The 17,836-nt window shown below is 36.6% G+C and overlaps 1 protein-coding gene across 1 annotated transcript in view; it reads right to left on the reverse strand.

The window, feature by feature from the left end:
• The window catches only part of LOC308547222 (lysozyme-like protein 1), a gene marked incomplete at its 5' end in the record, with an annotated part of 29,313 nt that extends 12,472 nt beyond the window's left edge, over window positions 1–16,841 (reverse strand). The window contains 1 exon segment of the mRNA XM_081117176.1: window positions 16,746–16,841. Within this exon segment, the coding sequence (XP_080973302.1) occupies window positions 16,746–16,841 (96 nt within the window).
• Between the last annotated feature and the right edge of the window lie 995 nt (window positions 16,842–17,836).

The raw sequence follows: 17,836 nt of genomic DNA on the forward strand, positions 1-17,836 counted from the left end.
AATATTTTTCTGGAATCCTCCACCAGTGTTCTGTGGGGACTCCTAAAAGTCTTTTGTCAACTGATGAGCAGGAGGGGGGCAGATGACAAAAGGTCACATGAGGAAGAAAGTGCTGGGTGTTGGGAGTAGAAGGGACATAAAGGGACCCTCTCTGAATTATTTAAAACTGGAGTAGGATCAAGAGCTTCATCCCTTATTAGCTGGCTTTCCAGGAGCGCTTCCTCTACTGCAGTAATCTGTCTTCCCCAAGTATAATGACCTTGGCTGGCATGACAGTGGATTGAAATTTCTGTTAACTGCTTGTGATACCAAACCTAATATTTTTACATATTTTCATGCTGTATAATTTTCTGCACCTGCCTAGATTCCTGCCTAGAACCTAAAATTATTAGTTTCTCTTCTTGGAGCTAGGTTCCCCAACTGAGAGGCAAAGCTAAAAACAGGGCTGAGTGTTCAGCAAGGCCAGAGGGAGAGTCTCTGTGAGGACTTTAAAGTATCTAAACAAGAAGAAAGGTAACTACATGTCATCTGGGGTTTGTAGAATGTACACTGGCCAATAGCAAGGATCAACAAACTAGACCTGCTTTTGTAAGTTTTATTGGATCATAGTTACGCCTATTCAGTAACATAGTGTATACAGCTGCTTTCTCACTACAATAGCAGAGTTGAGTGGTTTTGTTAGAGATCCTAAAGACCACAAAGCCTAAAATATAATCTAACCCTTTAAAGAAAAAGTCCATGGTATACAGCATTGAGCTGTGCCCTAGCATTGGGCTAGGCACTGAGAGAGAAACAGAAAAGGTATAGATGCAGAGCTTACAGATTGAATTGGTTTCTATCTCCTGCCTTAGAATCTTACTGGTCTAAAAAAAAATAAAATCAGACAAAACAAAACCCTACATCAATGGTAGCCTCAAGTGTACTGTTTTATATCCCTCAAGCCAGGGGTTGACCTTGATGGTCCTTTGGAGAGGTGAATTCATCAGAGAAATTTAGGTCTTATGAAAAACAAATTCCTACCTGGCTGGTGTGGCTCAGTGGATTGAGCATCTTCCCATGCACCAAGAGGTCATGGGTTCAATTCCTGGTCAGGGCACATGCCTGGGTTGCAAGCTCAATCCCCAGTAGGGAGTGTGCAGGAAGCAGCCAATCAGTTTCTATCTCTCTCTCCTTCTCCCTTCCTCTCACTCTAAAATCAATAAAAATATTTTTTAAAAATTTATATACAAAATACATTTATAAAAACACACACACACACAAATACACTAAAAAGAGACCAGATTCCTCACACCTGACCCAAAGACATTGCTCATGTGAATCTGTGAAAGAAACACTGCTCTACTTATTTAATTAGCTCTGGGCAGCTCACATGAGCTTCCTATACATCCCATGAAGCCATTTCTGATTCTTTTGAGGCACAAGTGATCTTGTCTTTAACCAAGACCCTTTCTTTAGAGCCTTAGAGAAAGAATTCTTAGCTCTTTTGTCTCCAACCACCTAGAGATTCTAGAATTCCATTCTTAAAACTGAGGGGATAACTACATTCTGGGCCTGCCTAACTCTCTTCTTTCTTTCTTTCTCAACAGTCCTCCTCATTACTCAACCCAGCCATGGCCTCTCATCCAATTGAGAGCTCTTCTTTACAGCATCAGTCTCTAAACTTGATCACATATCTCATCAACAAAGTTGAGTGCCCCCAGTAAGTATATATTACATTATAAACCACACTCATGTATTTCTGACCTAAAATGTTACATAAATTATAAATATACAGCAAACTAAAATCCAAAATGGATGAGGTAGCCATGAAATTAGCATTTAAAAATTTTATTAACAGCACAAAATGCCTTACTATAATTATATTGTTATTATTAATAAAATTTTAGTTGAATTGGCATTATTGAATAAGATTCATTATCCTATTCAATACTTTTGAAAACTTCATATAAACACTTTCTGGATCAATAATGAAAGGGCTAGTTTCAAGGTCCATTTATGCTCAGATTTAATGACACCTTTGAAATTGATTCTCATTTTGATATGCAGATCTAAGTAGAAGTTTATTGTCTGCAATAATAACCATATTTTTAAATTCTATCTGCCAATTATGCAAAGATTTTGTTGGGGTTTACCTAGTAAATTTCTATTTTTCCAGTTATCAATCTCTTGCAACTTAATTGGAAATAATCACAGTTTTATGTTTTTAACAAATGGCTTCAAAACTTACCAACATTTTCTTTTGAAAAATTTTGAAAAGGGATGGGAAATTATTTTTTAAGGTTTTAGAAGTGTGCTGATGTAAGATCTGATTCTTAATCTCAAATTTCAAAACTCTAAAAGTGTAAAAAGAATAGCAAAAAATTTTCATCCCATTCCTCTTAGGTAAGCACCAGTTGTTGTCCCCTTAGGTAACCAATGATACGACTATATCTTCCAGAAATATCAGATGTATACACATACTGGTATGTAAAAATATTTTCTTTTTCTTGTCACATTGCTTATTACCTTTTAAAATTTGGTAATATATGTTAAATATCTATTTTTATAACCATATAGTATTGCATAACATAACATATTTAGCCGAGTTAGTCTAGATATACATTTAAGCTGCTTCATTTTTTAATTATAAACCTGTTACAATTAATAATCTTGTACATATGTCATTTGCACATTTGCAAGAATATCTGTATGGGTAAATTGCTACAGAGTGTTTTTGTAATTTTGTTAGATATTGCCAAAAATTGCCTTTCACATGGGTTTATATAATGAAGAGAATGCTCTTTCTCCATTGCCTAGCCAGCAACTATGTTATCGAACTGTTTCATTTTTGCCAATCTGAGAGATGAAAAATGGTTTCTCAATATAATTTCAGTTTCTATTTCCCTTATGTCAAGCTGGTTGAGCATCTTTTCTTATGTTTAAGAGTTATTTGTGTTTTTTTCCCCTGTGAACTGTTAATCATATGAGATATTTTATATGTTTATTTTTCAAAAGTCATTAATAGCCTTATATACCAGCAATAAAACATAGAATTAAAAAAATTTTCATATCACAAAAAATTAAGCTTAAGCTTAGATCCAGCAACACATGTGTAGGATGTATATGCTGAAAACTATAAAACAGATAAAAACATCAAGAAGAGCTAAATAAATGGAAAGATATACCATGTTCATGGATTTGAAGACTCAGTATAATTAAGATTTGATCTATAGATTCAATGGAATCTCAATCAAAATCCTAGAAAGTTGTTTCAAAATATCATTAAGATGATCTTAAAATTTTCATTGAGAGGAAAAGATACTAGAATACTCCAAACTATTCTGGGGAAAAAAAAAAAAAAAAAGAACCCATGCTACCTGATTTTAACACTTAATATAAAGTTATAATAATCAAAACCATATGGTACTAGTGGAAAGATAGAAACACAGGTCAATGGAACAGAATAGAGAGCCCAGAAATAGACTCACAAAAATGTAGACAACTGAATTTTTACAAATTTATAAATGCAATTCAGTAAAAAAAAAAAAAAAAAAAAAAAAGATTATTTTAAACAAATAGTGCCAGAACAACTTTCTATCTGTTTCCAAAACAAGCAAACAAACAAAAAGTATGCCCACAATAAAACAAGTTATAATGAAGGACATATACCTCATACTTTTTATATAAATTATCTCAAAATTTATCAAATACTTAAATGTGAAAAGTAAAACTACAAAACTTCTGGAAGTAAATGCAGGAGAAAATCTGCAATATCATGAATGTGGCAATGAGTTTTTAGATACAATACCCAAAGCATCATTCTTGAAAGAAAAAAACAAAAACAAAAACAAAAACCCTGATAGATTGGACTTGGTAAAAATTAAAACTTTTGCTTTTTGAACTTTTTTTTTTTTTTTAATATATCTTTACTCATTTCAGAGAGAGGAAAGGAGAGGGAGAGAGAGAGATAGAAACATCAATGATGAGTCATTGATTGGCTGCCTCTTGCACGCCCCCGACTGGGGATCGAGCCCCCAACCTGGTCATGTGCCCTGACCGGGAATCGAACCCTGATCACCTGGATCCTAGATTGACACTCAACTGCTGAGCCATGCTTGGCCAGGCAGAACTTTTGCTCTTTGAAAGGCACTGCTAAGCCCTGCAAGGCTTGGCTTAATGGTTGAGCATCGACCTAAGATCCAGGTGAGAGGGGTTTGATTCCCAGTCAGAGCACATGCCTGGATTTCGGGCTAGGCAGCCAATCAATAACTCTCTCTTCATTGATGTTTCTCCCTCTTTCTCTCTCTCTCTCTTTTCCTCTTTCTGAAATCAATAAAGATATATTTAAAAAAAAAAAAAGTAAAAAGAAAGACACTGCTAAGAGAATGAAAAGACAAGCCACAGATTGGGAGAAATATTTTCAAATTACATATCTGATAAAGGCCTTGTATATATATAAATATAGAATATATAAGAATATATAAAGGATTCTTAAAACCCAACAATAAGTAATACAATTAAAACCAAATGAAATACCACTTCACACCAATTAGAATAACTAAGATTAATCAAACAAAAAATACCAAATTATGATGAAAATGTAGAGCAGCAAGAAGTCTCATTCATTACTGGTGAAATGCAAAATTGTGTAGTCACTTTGGAAAATTGTTTGGCATTTTCATACAAAGTTAAACATAGACTTATCAAACCAATGATCACACCCTTAGGTATTTATCCAAACGAATTGAAATATTATGTTCAGAGAACTAGAACAAACATTCTAGAAATTTATGTGGAACCACAAAAGACCCCAAATAGCCACAACAATCTTGAAAAAGAACAAGTGAGAGGAATCATGTTACCTGATATCCAACTATACTACATGGACATAGTAATCAAAACAGCATGATGCTTGTATAAGAACAGGCATATAGATCAATGGAACAGAATAGAGAGCCCAGAAATAAACCCATGCTGTTATGGTCAGTTAATATTTGACAAAGCAGGCAAGAACATGCAATGAGGTAAAGACTGTCTCTTCAATGAATGGTGTTGGGAAAATTGAACAGATAAGTGCAAAAAAAAAAAAAAAAAAAAAAGAAAGAAACTAGACAACCTTCTTATACCATACACAGGAAAAACTCAAAGTGGATTATAGAATTAAAGGGAGACTCGAAACCATAAGAATCCTTGAAAAAAAACATAGGCAGTAAAATCTCCAACATTTCTGGTAACAATATTTTTTTCAGGCAAGGGAAATAAAATAAAAAAATGGGACTACATCAAACTAAAAAGTTCCTGCACAGTAAAGGAAACCATCAACAAAATGAAAAGACAACCTACTAAGTGGGAGAACATAGTTGCCAATGATACATCTGATAAGAAGTTAATATCCAAAAATTATAAAGAACTTATAAAACTCTACACAAAAAACAATCCAATTAAAAAGTGGGCAAAGGACCTGAATAGACACTTCTCCAAAGATATACAGATGGCCAACAGACATATGAAAAGATGCTCAACATCACTAATCATCAGAGAAATAAAAATTAAAACCACAATGGGATATCACCTCACACCTGTCAGGATAGCTATCATCAATATATCAACAAACTACAAGTGCTATCAAGGTGTGGAGAAAAGGTGTGGAGAAACCCTTGTGCACTAGTGGTGGGAATGCAGATTGGTGCAGCCACTGTGGAAGGCAGTATGGAGTTACCTCAAAAAATTAAAAATGTAACTGCCTTATGACCCAATGATTCCTCTTCTGGGAATATATCTGAAGAAACCTGAATCACTAATTCAAAAGAATATATGCACCCCTATGTTCATTGCAGTGTTATTTACAATAGCTAAGATTTGGAAGCAGCCCAAGTGCCCATTAGTAGATGAGTTGATAAAAAAAGCCATGGATTCCCGGCAGGGCGTGGATCAGTGGTTGAGCCTCGACCTAGGATCCAGGCGATCAGGGTTCAATTCCCGGTCAGGGCACATGCCCGGGTTGCAGGCTTGATCAATGACTCTCTCATCATTGATGTTTCTCTCTCTCTCCCCCTCTCCTTTCCTCTCTCTGAAATCAATAAAGATATATTTAAAAAATAAAAAATAAAAAAGCCATGGAACATTTACACAGTGGAATACTACTTGGCTGTAAAAAAGAAGTTTTACCTTTTGCAACATCATGGATGGACCTGGAAAGTATAATGCTAAGTGAAATAAGCCAGTCAGAGAAAAGCAATTACCATATTATTTTACTTATATGTGAAATCTGATGAATAAAATAAACTAATAAAATAGAAACAGATTCATAGATAGAGAACAGACTGACAGCTGTCAGAGGGGAGAGGTTAGGGGGGCTGGGTAAAAAAAGTAAAGGGATTAAGAAAAAAAAATCTCCCCCGGCTGGACGTGGCTCAGCAGTTGAGCATCAACCTAGGATCCAGGCAATCGGGGTTCGATTCCCGGTCAGGGCACATGCCCGGGTTGTGGGCTCAATCAATGACTCTATCATTGATGTTTATATCCCTTTCTCTCCCTCTCCTTTCTTCTCTCTGAAATCAATAAAGATATATTAAAAAGAAAAAAGAAAAAAAAATCTCATAGACAGACATCAATTTGGTGATTACCAGAGGGAAAGGGGGATGGGGAGAGGTAAGAGAGGGTAGAGGGGGGATAAATGGTGATGGAAGGAAACTTGACTTCAAATGGTGAACACACAATACAATATACAGATGATGTATTATAAAATTGTACACCTGGAACCTATATAATCTTATTAACCAATGACACCTCAGTAAACTCAATTAAAAAATAAATTAATTAATTTTAAAAAATTAAAAAGTTAAAAAAAGAAATACTTTTACACAAAAACAAAGTATCAATGTTTATAGCAACTTTATTCATAATCACTAAAAACTAGAGGCAACTAAATGTTTTTCAACAAGAGAATGTATAAACAAACTGGTATATCTATTCAATGAAATCCTATTCAGCAATAAAAGAAACAAACTATTGATTCCCATAACATGGATGAATCTCAAATGCATGTTGCTAAGTAAATGAAGCCAGTCAAAAGATAACATATTATAAGATTCCATTTATATGATATTATGAAAACAACAAAATTATGGGATGGAAAACAGATCAGTGATTACCAGGGGTTAAGGGAAGGATTGACTACAAAGGAACTTCACAAGGGAAATTTTAGATCAATAGAACTGTTCTCTATGTTACTGCAGTAGTGAATATATGTCTCTATAAATTTGTCAAAACCCCATAGAACTGTCCACCACAGATAATTAACTATGTTGTATGCAAATTAAAAAAATCAACCACGACATTGAGGGATCCCAGGATGGAATGCAGATTGTGACAAAGAAAATTAACTGTATTACGAATGCATAACACATCATCATTGAAGGGAATGGCAAAATAGTTACTGCTCTAGGTAACTTTGGACAACAGTGTTTTGACTGTATATTTAAGTCTAAAGACAAAATAAATCTGTATGCTAATACTAAAATTTAGTTAGTAAATTTTTTTTTTCACAGAGGTAAGAGTTAGCAATTTTGAAACTACTTTATGTATATACTAGGTTTAAATAAAAGAGTAAATAAATTATGTGTAATGGGAGCCAGATTTCACACAGTCGGAGGAAGAAGTTACAAATAAGAAAAAGAGGAAGGTTAGAATGAACCCTGTGGTGTTGGATTAGAGTCACAGATTGTCTGTCTGTATGTCTGTCTATTTTCAGATAGATATACCCATGCATCCATCCATACATACATACATGTATACACACATATATTTACTTCCCTGTCTTTGATATCTTTGATAAATATATATTGTATTTGTCAAATATATATGCATATCTATTTCCTATCTTTGATAGATAGAGAAATAATACAGGTATGTATATATACATGGGTCAATATATATAAATTTATTTTTTAACTATCATCTGAGAGTTCCTGGAAGATATGACACTCAGTAATAATGGACACACAGGACCCAGATCTTGCTTATAGCAGCATTCTCCAATAAAGAAAATCAGGATTCCTTGGGAAATTGACTGATTTCAGAACTGGGACATGGAAGATGCAAGATGAGCCTGGAGCATCTTGTTAGTGCTAGAAATTAAAGAAATGCTCAAAAGAGAGAAAAAGGGACAAGGGGTAATAATATATCAAAGGGACAGAGGAGCCAAACTGAAAGAATTCCCTATGGCCAAACTAAGACTATATAAGCAACAAAATAAATAACTACGGTCTTGGATTATAAGTTAGAGAATAAAATAAATATCTAAGAGCAGTTACTAATGTGAATAAATAAATATGGGAAGAAGAATTCTGAATAATTTATGTAGACAACCCCCCTCTAGAAAATGGAACTTAATTCCCCTCCTTTGAGTAGGGGCTGGACTTAGTGACTTGCTTCCAACAGACTGAATGTGGGAAGGGAAAAATGGTAACTTTAAGTGGGGAAACTTGGTGGACTCCACCTTAGTCAGTGATGAAGTTCATGTTATGTACCCCAGGATGTAATGGTATGAGAGAGGCATTTCACCTCTGTGGTTTCTTCCCCAAGTCTAACATAAGTTTCTGTCAGAAAACATAAGTCAAGTCTCAAATGGAGGACATTCCATGGAATACCTGACCAGTACTGTTCAAATGTGTCAAAGTTGTAAAAAACAATGAGAACCTGCTACAGACTGGAAAGATTAAGGAGATACAGTGACTAAATGTATCTTGGACTGGATCCTGGATTAGAAAAAGGATATTAGAAAAACTGGTGAAATTTGAATAAAGTCTATTTTAATGCATTGTAATGACATTAATTTCTTATTTTTGACAAATGTACTGTTGGATATGTAATATCAGGGAAGCTGGGTGAAGGGTGTATGGAGACTCTACTATCTGTGAAACTTTTCTGTAAATCTAAAATTAATCCAAAATAAAGAATCTAAAAAAATTTGCTAGTTTAGCACACAACTGATAGCCACTTATAGCAGAAAACAAACCAATATGTATGATATTGTGATTTATAATAAGAAATACATATTTGGTCCTTATTGTCCATTTCTGGAACAAAGTCTCTAAAACCCTTGGAATTTCCTAAGTGATGAGTGATAAGTGCATCCTGATATTCATAACAAGCCTCTTTCAACCACTGCTGAGTTTATGTTAACCAGATGGCTTTTGGAAAGCACCGAAGGATGGGGCCTGGTTGCCAGGGGAACAAACACCTGATTAAAGGGTTGGAATTTTCAGTTCCACCTCGAATTTCCAGGGAGGGGAGAACGGCTGGAGATTAAATTCAATCACCAATAGCCAATGATTTAATCAACTGTGCCTAGGTGAATTTGCTATAGAAACTAAAAGAGATGGGGTTTGGAGAGCTTCTGGGTTAGTGAACTAGAATGCATCCATGTGCTGAGAGGGTGCTGCACCCTAAACTCCACAGAGACAAAAGCGCCTGTGTTTAGGGCCCTCCCAGACATTGTCCTATGTATCTCTTCATCTGATTGTTCATTCGTATTGTTTAACATCCTTCGTAATAAACCAGTAATCTGGTAACTAAACTGGTTTTCTGAGTTTCGTGAACCACTCTAGCAAATTAATCTAACTCAAAGACAGATATGTGGGAGCTTCTAATGTATAGCTTGTTGGTAAGAAGCACAGGAAACAACCTGGACTTGCGACTGGCACCCAAGTTGGAGGGCAGTCTTTTGGGACTGAGCCCTTAATCTGTGGGATATGTCATTTGATTTCAGTTGCAGGACACTCTATACCTGCTGAGAATTAAAGAAATGCCTAGTGGTGTTGGGATAAAACACACACAACGGATTTAGCATAAAAAAATGTAAAAAAAGATTAATCTCCTAATCTAACAACATTTTTAACTACCAGTGGAAAACCCAGCAAATGTGTCACAAAAGATTTTCAAAATCACTCTTTTTCTCATTACAAATTATTGCAAAAATTCTATTATTTAAAGCCCACATTTTAATAAAGTTAACCATTTAACTTCTAATATAGTTAACTCTAATATATAGTCTGGTCTTACTTAATTTTTTTTTTTTTTTTTTATAAAATGCAACCACATTGGTGATATTCTATACTATCTAAGCTGCCATATATTGCAATAGACTGGAAGGAAGGAGTGGATACATTATTCTAAATTCCCTTATCTGGGGCCATGGAAAATAAGATTTGGACACAAGAGCCACAGAGTTCAGGTATAAAAATTCAAGCTGCTAACCTTATACATTCACCTACATGGAGCAACCAGCCGTGAAAAAAATCAAACAAGACTCTCTCATCCTGATGTTGATCACAGCAGCAGTGACTTTAAATCAATGGGTGTAGTTCTCAGTCCAAGGCTTTGGGAGGTCTGAAAATCTCCTGCAATTGTATGCAAAGTGGAGATGTTAATGAGTACTTTTCTGGGGATAAACTCTAAATTTGATGTAATTCTTAAGGGAATCCAAGACTTCTAGAATGTTAAGAATTGCCACTTTCGAGTCTGCTCACCCTCTGTTAGCTCCTCCTCTGGAGCATTTCGCCCTGCCTGGAGGCATGCACATAGATAGGGCATGAATTCTTCGTGTGTCTTTCAAGCCACACTAACTTTGCACTGGGTCTTCCTTATTGCTTTTATTTCTTGATATTTTTAACATTTGCCAAATGCATAATGAAAGTTCTTCAGTATTCCAAACACTCCAAAATTTTGGCATGGTTCAGGACAGTGGGATAATATTGATTATACCATGAAACACACATTTACTAAACTTGTGGCTCCCCAAGATTTTCTTTTGGTTGTACTCTAACATTAGGAGAACCTGTTTGCGTGTGTGTGTTTGTATGTGTGTGTGTGAATGGTCAGTCTTTCTCACTGCATCTTTGCTCCATTTCCCCCACAAATACCTAACCATTTTTAGACCATTTTCATTGCCATCATCTTTGCAAACCTTTCCCATTTTTATTCTCATATGTCAGCAGGTCATGTTATAGCCATTTCCAATTTCTTTTAGTCCAAGATAAATGCAGAAAGAACTTGCACTGTGGCTGAACTCTCCTTAACTTTTTGAAAGGAAAGTGTCTGTGTGGCATGACTTTTTCCATCATTTAATCCAACTGTGCATTCCCAGAAAAAGGAAAACCAGAAACCTAGCAGGCTTACAGCCACTGGCTCCTGTCAATGGCCAAATAGCTGTAGCTATAAGCCAGAGAACCCGGGTATGAGGTACCAACAAAACTACCTTTAGCATGTGCCTAAAAAGGAGAGCCTCATTTCTGCTCGAATCTTGATTATGTAGCCACTATTCAGTGGGAAATAAGTTTTACAGGAATATTCCAAGGATCTTGGTTCTCTTGCTGTCATTTATTTATTGTATCTGAGGTTTGTAGTAATTTGTAAGCATGTGTTTAAAATTCCAGTTAACGTTTATCTCCATTCTCAATGCTGGCAGGCTCCAGTGGTCAGAACTGAAACGTCTGGTGACCTTATCAATGCATAATTTAGAGTCAGGAAAAATCACAGAAACCAATCTGGATTTGTGAAGTTTATAAATGAAAGAAAAACTGTTTATAAACAAATAATAAAACCAATCAAAATGAAATTTTTAACAGGAAGAAACTCTAGAAACATTGTAGTATAGTACCTTCTTTTACAGATTAACAAGCTAAGGTTTCTATGAACAAAATAAAAAAGCAGCTTACTGAATGGGCGAAAATATTTGCAAAACATGTATCTAATAAGGGATTAATATAAAAAACATATAAAGAACTCATACAACTCAGTAGCAAAAAAAACAAATAATTTGATCAAAAAGTGGACAGAGAATCAGAATAAACATTTTTCCAAAGAAGACATACAGATGTTCAACAGGTACATGAAAAGATGTTTAACATCATTAATCATCAGGGAAATGCAAATCAAAACCATAATGAAATATCATCTCACACCTGTTAGAATGGCTATTATCAAAAAGAGAAGAAATAAGTGCCCATGAGGATGTGGAGGAAGGGAAATCTTGTGCACTGTTTGTGGGGATGCAAATTGGTGCAGCCACTGTGGAAAACAGTATGGGGGTTCCTTAAAAAAGTAAAAATAGGACTACCATATGACCCAGCATTCCACTTCTGAGTATATATCTTAAGAAATCCAAAACACTAATTTAAAAAGATATCTGCGCCCATGTTCGATCCAGCATTATTCACAATAGCCAAGATGAAAATGAGATTTTCACACACACACACACACACACACACACACACACACACACACACACGAATATTATTCAGCCAAAAGAAAATGAAATCTTGCCATTTGTGATATGAATGAACCTTGAGGGCATTATTCTAAGTGAAATAAGTCAGACAGAGAAAGAAAAATACCATGTGATATTACTTATATGTGGAATCTAAAACAAAACAAGAAACAAAAAACAAGCTCAAAGATACAGAGAACAGATTGGCGTTCCCAGAGGCAGAGGGTGAGGGGTGGGGAAAATGAGAGAAGGAAACCAAAAGCTACAAACCCCGTTATAAAATAAATAAGTTGTGGGGATGTGATGTGCAGCATGGCAACTATAGTTAATACTGTATTGGATATTAGAAAGTTGCTAAGGGAGTAGATCTTAAAAGTTCTCATCACAATGAAACAATTTTGTGACTACATATGGTCACAGATGTTAACTAGACTTATTGTGGTTATTATTTCACAATATATATAAGTATTGAATCATTATGTTGTCCACTTGAAAATAATAGAATGGCTTATGTCAATTGTACGTCAATTTAAAAGAAAAAAAGCTGAGGCTCCAAGAATTACCTTGTTGCATTTTTAAAAAAATTTATCTTTATTGATTTCAGAGAGAGGAAGGGAGAGGGAGAGAGAGAGGTGAAACATCAATGATGAAAGAGAGTCATTGACTGGCTGCCTCCTGCATGACCCCCCGCTGGGGGTTGAGCCTGAAACATGGAATGTGCCCTGACAGTGAACTGAACCGAGATCTCCTGTATCCTAGGTCGATATTCAACAGCTGAGCCACGCCTGGCCGGGCACCTTGTTGCATTTTAACATGTAGCACGAAGTTTAGCTTTGAGTAAACATTCAGTAAGTGTTTGTTGAATGAATATTTGTGATTAAGTGTTTGCTATATGGAAGAGTTTCCTAGTGCCTGACACCTAGTTAGAGCTTAGTGAACACTGAGTTAATGGAACATATCAATGGGAGTTCATTTTAAAAACAAATAGAAATATATTACCATTTAATCCAGAGACACAACTCTCCACTCTCTCCACAAACCAACCCACGTAACTGCAACACAACTGCAGCCATCGCTTTCCTTCCCGAACACTGTAATCATCTAACAGAATTCTAAACAAGAGCAAATGATGGCTGTTGCCCAATACCCTTTCTACAAGTTAATTGGAAAGTGTACTGTTCACAGTGGCTGATTGACTAAGGCATTCTGTGTCCCTAGAAGCTGTGTTTTCATTCACTGTCTCTTAGAGCCCCTTGCCCCTCCCTACCCACTGAGGACTCAGAAGTCCCTCTCCCATTTCTCCTCTCCTCCAGGAGTCCTCAACTTCATTCCAGAAGGTACTCCCACCTAGCAGGCTTCTCCCGTTATAGCTACTCCCCATATATACATGGCCTGGGATTTTACACTTTGCCTTACACATCTTAATGTGTTTGCTGATTGCAAATCTGGATGGGTTTTCACAGCAGAGTTTGTGCCACTAATGAGGTTGCATAAGAAAAGTCGAGGGTCTGAGACTGCATGGAAATTCCACTTGCTAACCCAGATGTGGTAATAATATTTGATATTAACTCAACAAAGCATTCCATGGATGTTAAAAATCATGGGCACACCCAGAGGGCTATTATTCCTAATTTCATTTAGTGATTTGGGGAAATTCTTGCTCCTTTATATTTTCCCTTTAGTAGCCCACTTTGTGGAGTATTTGAACCTCCCATGTCTGGTTTCTGCACAATCCATGCATTTTCCTGATGATCAGCATCTCCACTATCCAGTGGGAAAGGCAGGCAACAGAGAAGCCAAAACCAGTCCATTTTATTTTTAAGGCAGCTCTTGTAAAAAATTTCAAGGGATAGGATGTTTAAAATGATTGATAAAAATGAGGTTTGGGGTTTCTGTGAATTTAAACTGGTCATGCTTTTCCTGTGTTCTGCTAGAAAGGATAATTGGATTTAATCTGGTATTTGGTGTCTAGAGACCAGCAACTAGGTTTGGGACTATTTTAGGCTCTTTTGAGAGATTAATTGAAGATACTTACTTACTTGGGCCAAGGGAGAATCCGTTCCTTTATGTTTCAAAGACACCGATTTAGTAACTAACTGCACATAAAAGATAAAATGTGCTTTCATCTGTTAAAAATTTAGTGCAACTTAATTTTATTTCCTGTTAAAAATATATTGCAACATTTTTGCAAAACAATACTTTTCACTTCTGATGGGTTTTGATGACTCAGGTTTGTTTTTCCTCTTTATTTGTTTAGAAATATATGATGTTTGTGATTATGCTTTCATATGTTCAGTATGAAGCAAAGGCTGAAGATATTTGAAAGTCAAGAATTTTGTAGAACTTGGAAAGCCTGAGTCTTAAAATATAAGAATGTTTCAAAGTGCTGAATTTACTTGGCTTAGAAAATCCAAGGGCTAAATTTGCATTTAAACACCCCCCCCCCCCCACCTTCTACGGCCCTGGGCCCTGGAGAGAAGCCAGGGGACGAGAGTGCATCAGCTGGAGAGCAGGGCTGGCACCAGGCTGGGTTTCCATAACCTCAGAGCAAGGTGAGGAAGAGAGAGGCCTCTGAATCCGTCACAGATGTGAAATGGAAAGTCTAAAGCTGGCTTTGCCCCTGCCCCTGAGGAAAATATGCCTAGAGTTAATACCCCAAAAGGATATTCCTTGCCTTGAAGACAAAATCCAAGGGGTGACTTTATTTTTAAGTGTCTAAAATAAATGCACAAAGTCATATGCAAGGAAGAAGATCTACATACAGGCCTTTTATTTCTCTTCGGTTCCTTGCACGCATCAAAGGCCCAAGCATAATGCCTTGTACATCATGCATGTGCAATAACGTTTTTTAGACTTGTGTTATTAAAGATCTGGAACATTGTAAAATGTCTAGTTTTTTAGATACTAATAATAGAAAAAAATGTTTGAATTTGAAGTGCTTCTTTAACACAAGTTTCTATTTGGGAAAAATGCATATTAATGTGGTTTGGTTTCATTTGAGATCCAAGCAGCATATGCAGTATATAACCCTTAAATATATTGGATTTATTACTTATTTTCCTGTTTAGAGACAAAAGGACAAATGGCTTGATGTCTGGAATTGTACCAAGAAGCAATGTGTATGATATTTTTATTATAGTTTGTACCAGCCCCTGTCTCTGTAGGGAAAGAATCTATTAGCTTTCTTTCATGACTGCCAGCAGGGTATCTCGGCAAGAACAATATCTTAAGAGTTTTGAGGGCTGGGATCCAAGACTGGGAGCTTTGTCAGAACTAACTGCTTCCTTTGCCTCATAAAACTGCTATCTACATCAATCTATGTTTATTTTTCTCCTGCTTTTTAATTTGCTTAATGGACTTCAGCTGAAGACTTTCCTCAGCATCTGAGGAAAGTAAAGTCTCATAAACCCCTGAAAACAGCCATCAGAGTCCAGTTCTTTTGGATTATTTTGTTTTACTTTCATCTTTGCTGCTGCAGAAAGGATGGCTGTAGAGCAGCCTGGACCTAACCCCAAAGACTTGGAGCCTGGGAAGCAATAACCAGACAAGTCAGGCTTCCCTGCTCTCCTCTCTCCTTGTTGTGCTGGTCTCCCTCCCGGTCTCCTCTGGTCTGCTCTGTCTCAGCAGCCTCTGCCTCTTTCAATCCTCCTGCTGTTCCCCCTTCTTTTGGTGCTAGTTTACCTCCAATCTCAACTCCTTCACGTTTTCCATACTTTCTTTGACTTAGTCATAAACCAAAAACTGATATAGCTTAACACTTCAGTTTACCATAGCAAGTGCTGTGAGGGTCCACGTGATAAATGAGATGTTACTCGGGTCTTCAGGAAGCTGACACTCGAGCAGAAATGAGCATTGGGCTTGAGGGTGGGGAGGGGGCATTGGTGAAAGGAAGAGTCATCTGTTGAGGGGTAAGGGAAAACTAAGTTGGGAGAAGTGAGATTATCTGATGATGGAAGGTTTTCATGGCAAAACCAGGGGCTGAAGAATCTGATGCTCTAGAGTGGATACTCAGACCACCTTCATTAGAAACAACTGACTAACTGGTTAAAAATCCAGATTACTGGGTTTAGAAATCAGGCCTTCTGAGTCAACATTTTCAGCAAATCCCCCAGGGGATTTATTAGAAGTCAGATAATTCTTTAAATTTTAAGCTTTGTTCAGATGTTTTAATTGTCTTTTAAAAGCAGCATGTTTTAAGAGATGAATATAATCATTTTACATTTATCATGTTTATTGACACATTTGGGTATCTTCCTATCACCTTTCTTGTACCCTGTTTTTACTTTGGCTCTTTTTTTTTACTTCCCTCACATTCATTGAATTAATAAAGCATTTTGTTGGTGGTGGTGGTGGTGGAGGTGGTGGTTTTGGATTTCTTCCCCGCCCCCCCAATACTGGTTTGAGCACTATAACGTATAATCCTTCACTCTTAGGTAAAATTTGGTTTTAATGTAGATATTTCATTTTACACTTTTCTAATGATATCGTAACTTACCCAGTGCTCTGCCCTCTTCCCAAACAACAAAGGCGCCATCGGTAGGTTGTCTACATTGTCCGTCCACCTTATCTGCCCATCTACAGGTATCACCATCTGGACTTTCAGGTCTCTTTTAAAACAAAATCAATCAATTATTAATACTTTACTACTAGTACTTAGTTATGTCATCAGATTTTACCAATTTTTTTCTTGCTAAAGAAAATATAGGAAGGGTTTGTGGGTTGTCAACTTTCTAAGTTTTTATGTGCTTGAAATGGCTTCGTTTGGCCCTCATGATCAAATGGCCTTTCATCCTGGTACATTCTGACAGTTCCTTTCTCCATCGCTTTGAGGATCTTATGCCACTGTCTTCTGGTATCTGTTATTGATGAGATGTTTGCTGTTACCTATGGCAGATGAACTTTAAGGTGATCTCTGTGATCTTGCCTCCTAGTGCTCCCACTCACAGAATCTCCTCCTTTGGGTGTGGGTGACTTGCTTCTAACCAACAGAAAATGGCAATGAGGATGGGGTGTCACTGCTGGGATGATGTTATGTTATATGAGACTGCCTGCTGGCAGACTTGCTCTAGAGTCTCCCCCTCCTTGCTGCTCCAGTTGCAAGGAAATGAACTCTGCTTACAGCCTGAGCAAGCTTGGACTTGAATTCTTCTCCAACTGGGCCTCAAACTGAGAACCGGGCCCTGGCTCACACCTTCACTGAAGCCTCACAGAGAACCCAGTTAAGCTGTGTCCCAACTCGTGACCCACAGAAACTATGGGATAAGAAATGAGTGTTGTTTTAAGCTGCCAAGTTTGTGTTAATTTTTTATAAAGCATAAAATACTAATACATCACCCCAACTGTTTCTCGTTCGTAGGAAATACATAATTTCTCCTTAAAACCTCTAAAGATTGTCTTGTTTTCTTTGATGTTCTACAGTTTCTCTACAAAGTGTCCAGGTGTAGTTGTTTTTTAATTTAAACATGTTTTCATTGATTTCAGAGAGAGGAAGGGAGAGAGAGAGAGAGAGAGAGAGAAAGGAACATCAATGAAGAGAGTCATTGGTCCGCTGCCTCCCTAACACCCCTCACTGGGGGTTGAGCTTGA

This window comes from Miniopterus schreibersii (genome assembly GCF_964146895.1).
Source record: "Miniopterus schreibersii genome assembly, chromosome: 1".
In the NCBI taxonomy this organism is placed as follows: Eukaryota; Metazoa; Chordata; class Mammalia; order Chiroptera; family Miniopteridae; genus Miniopterus; species Miniopterus schreibersii.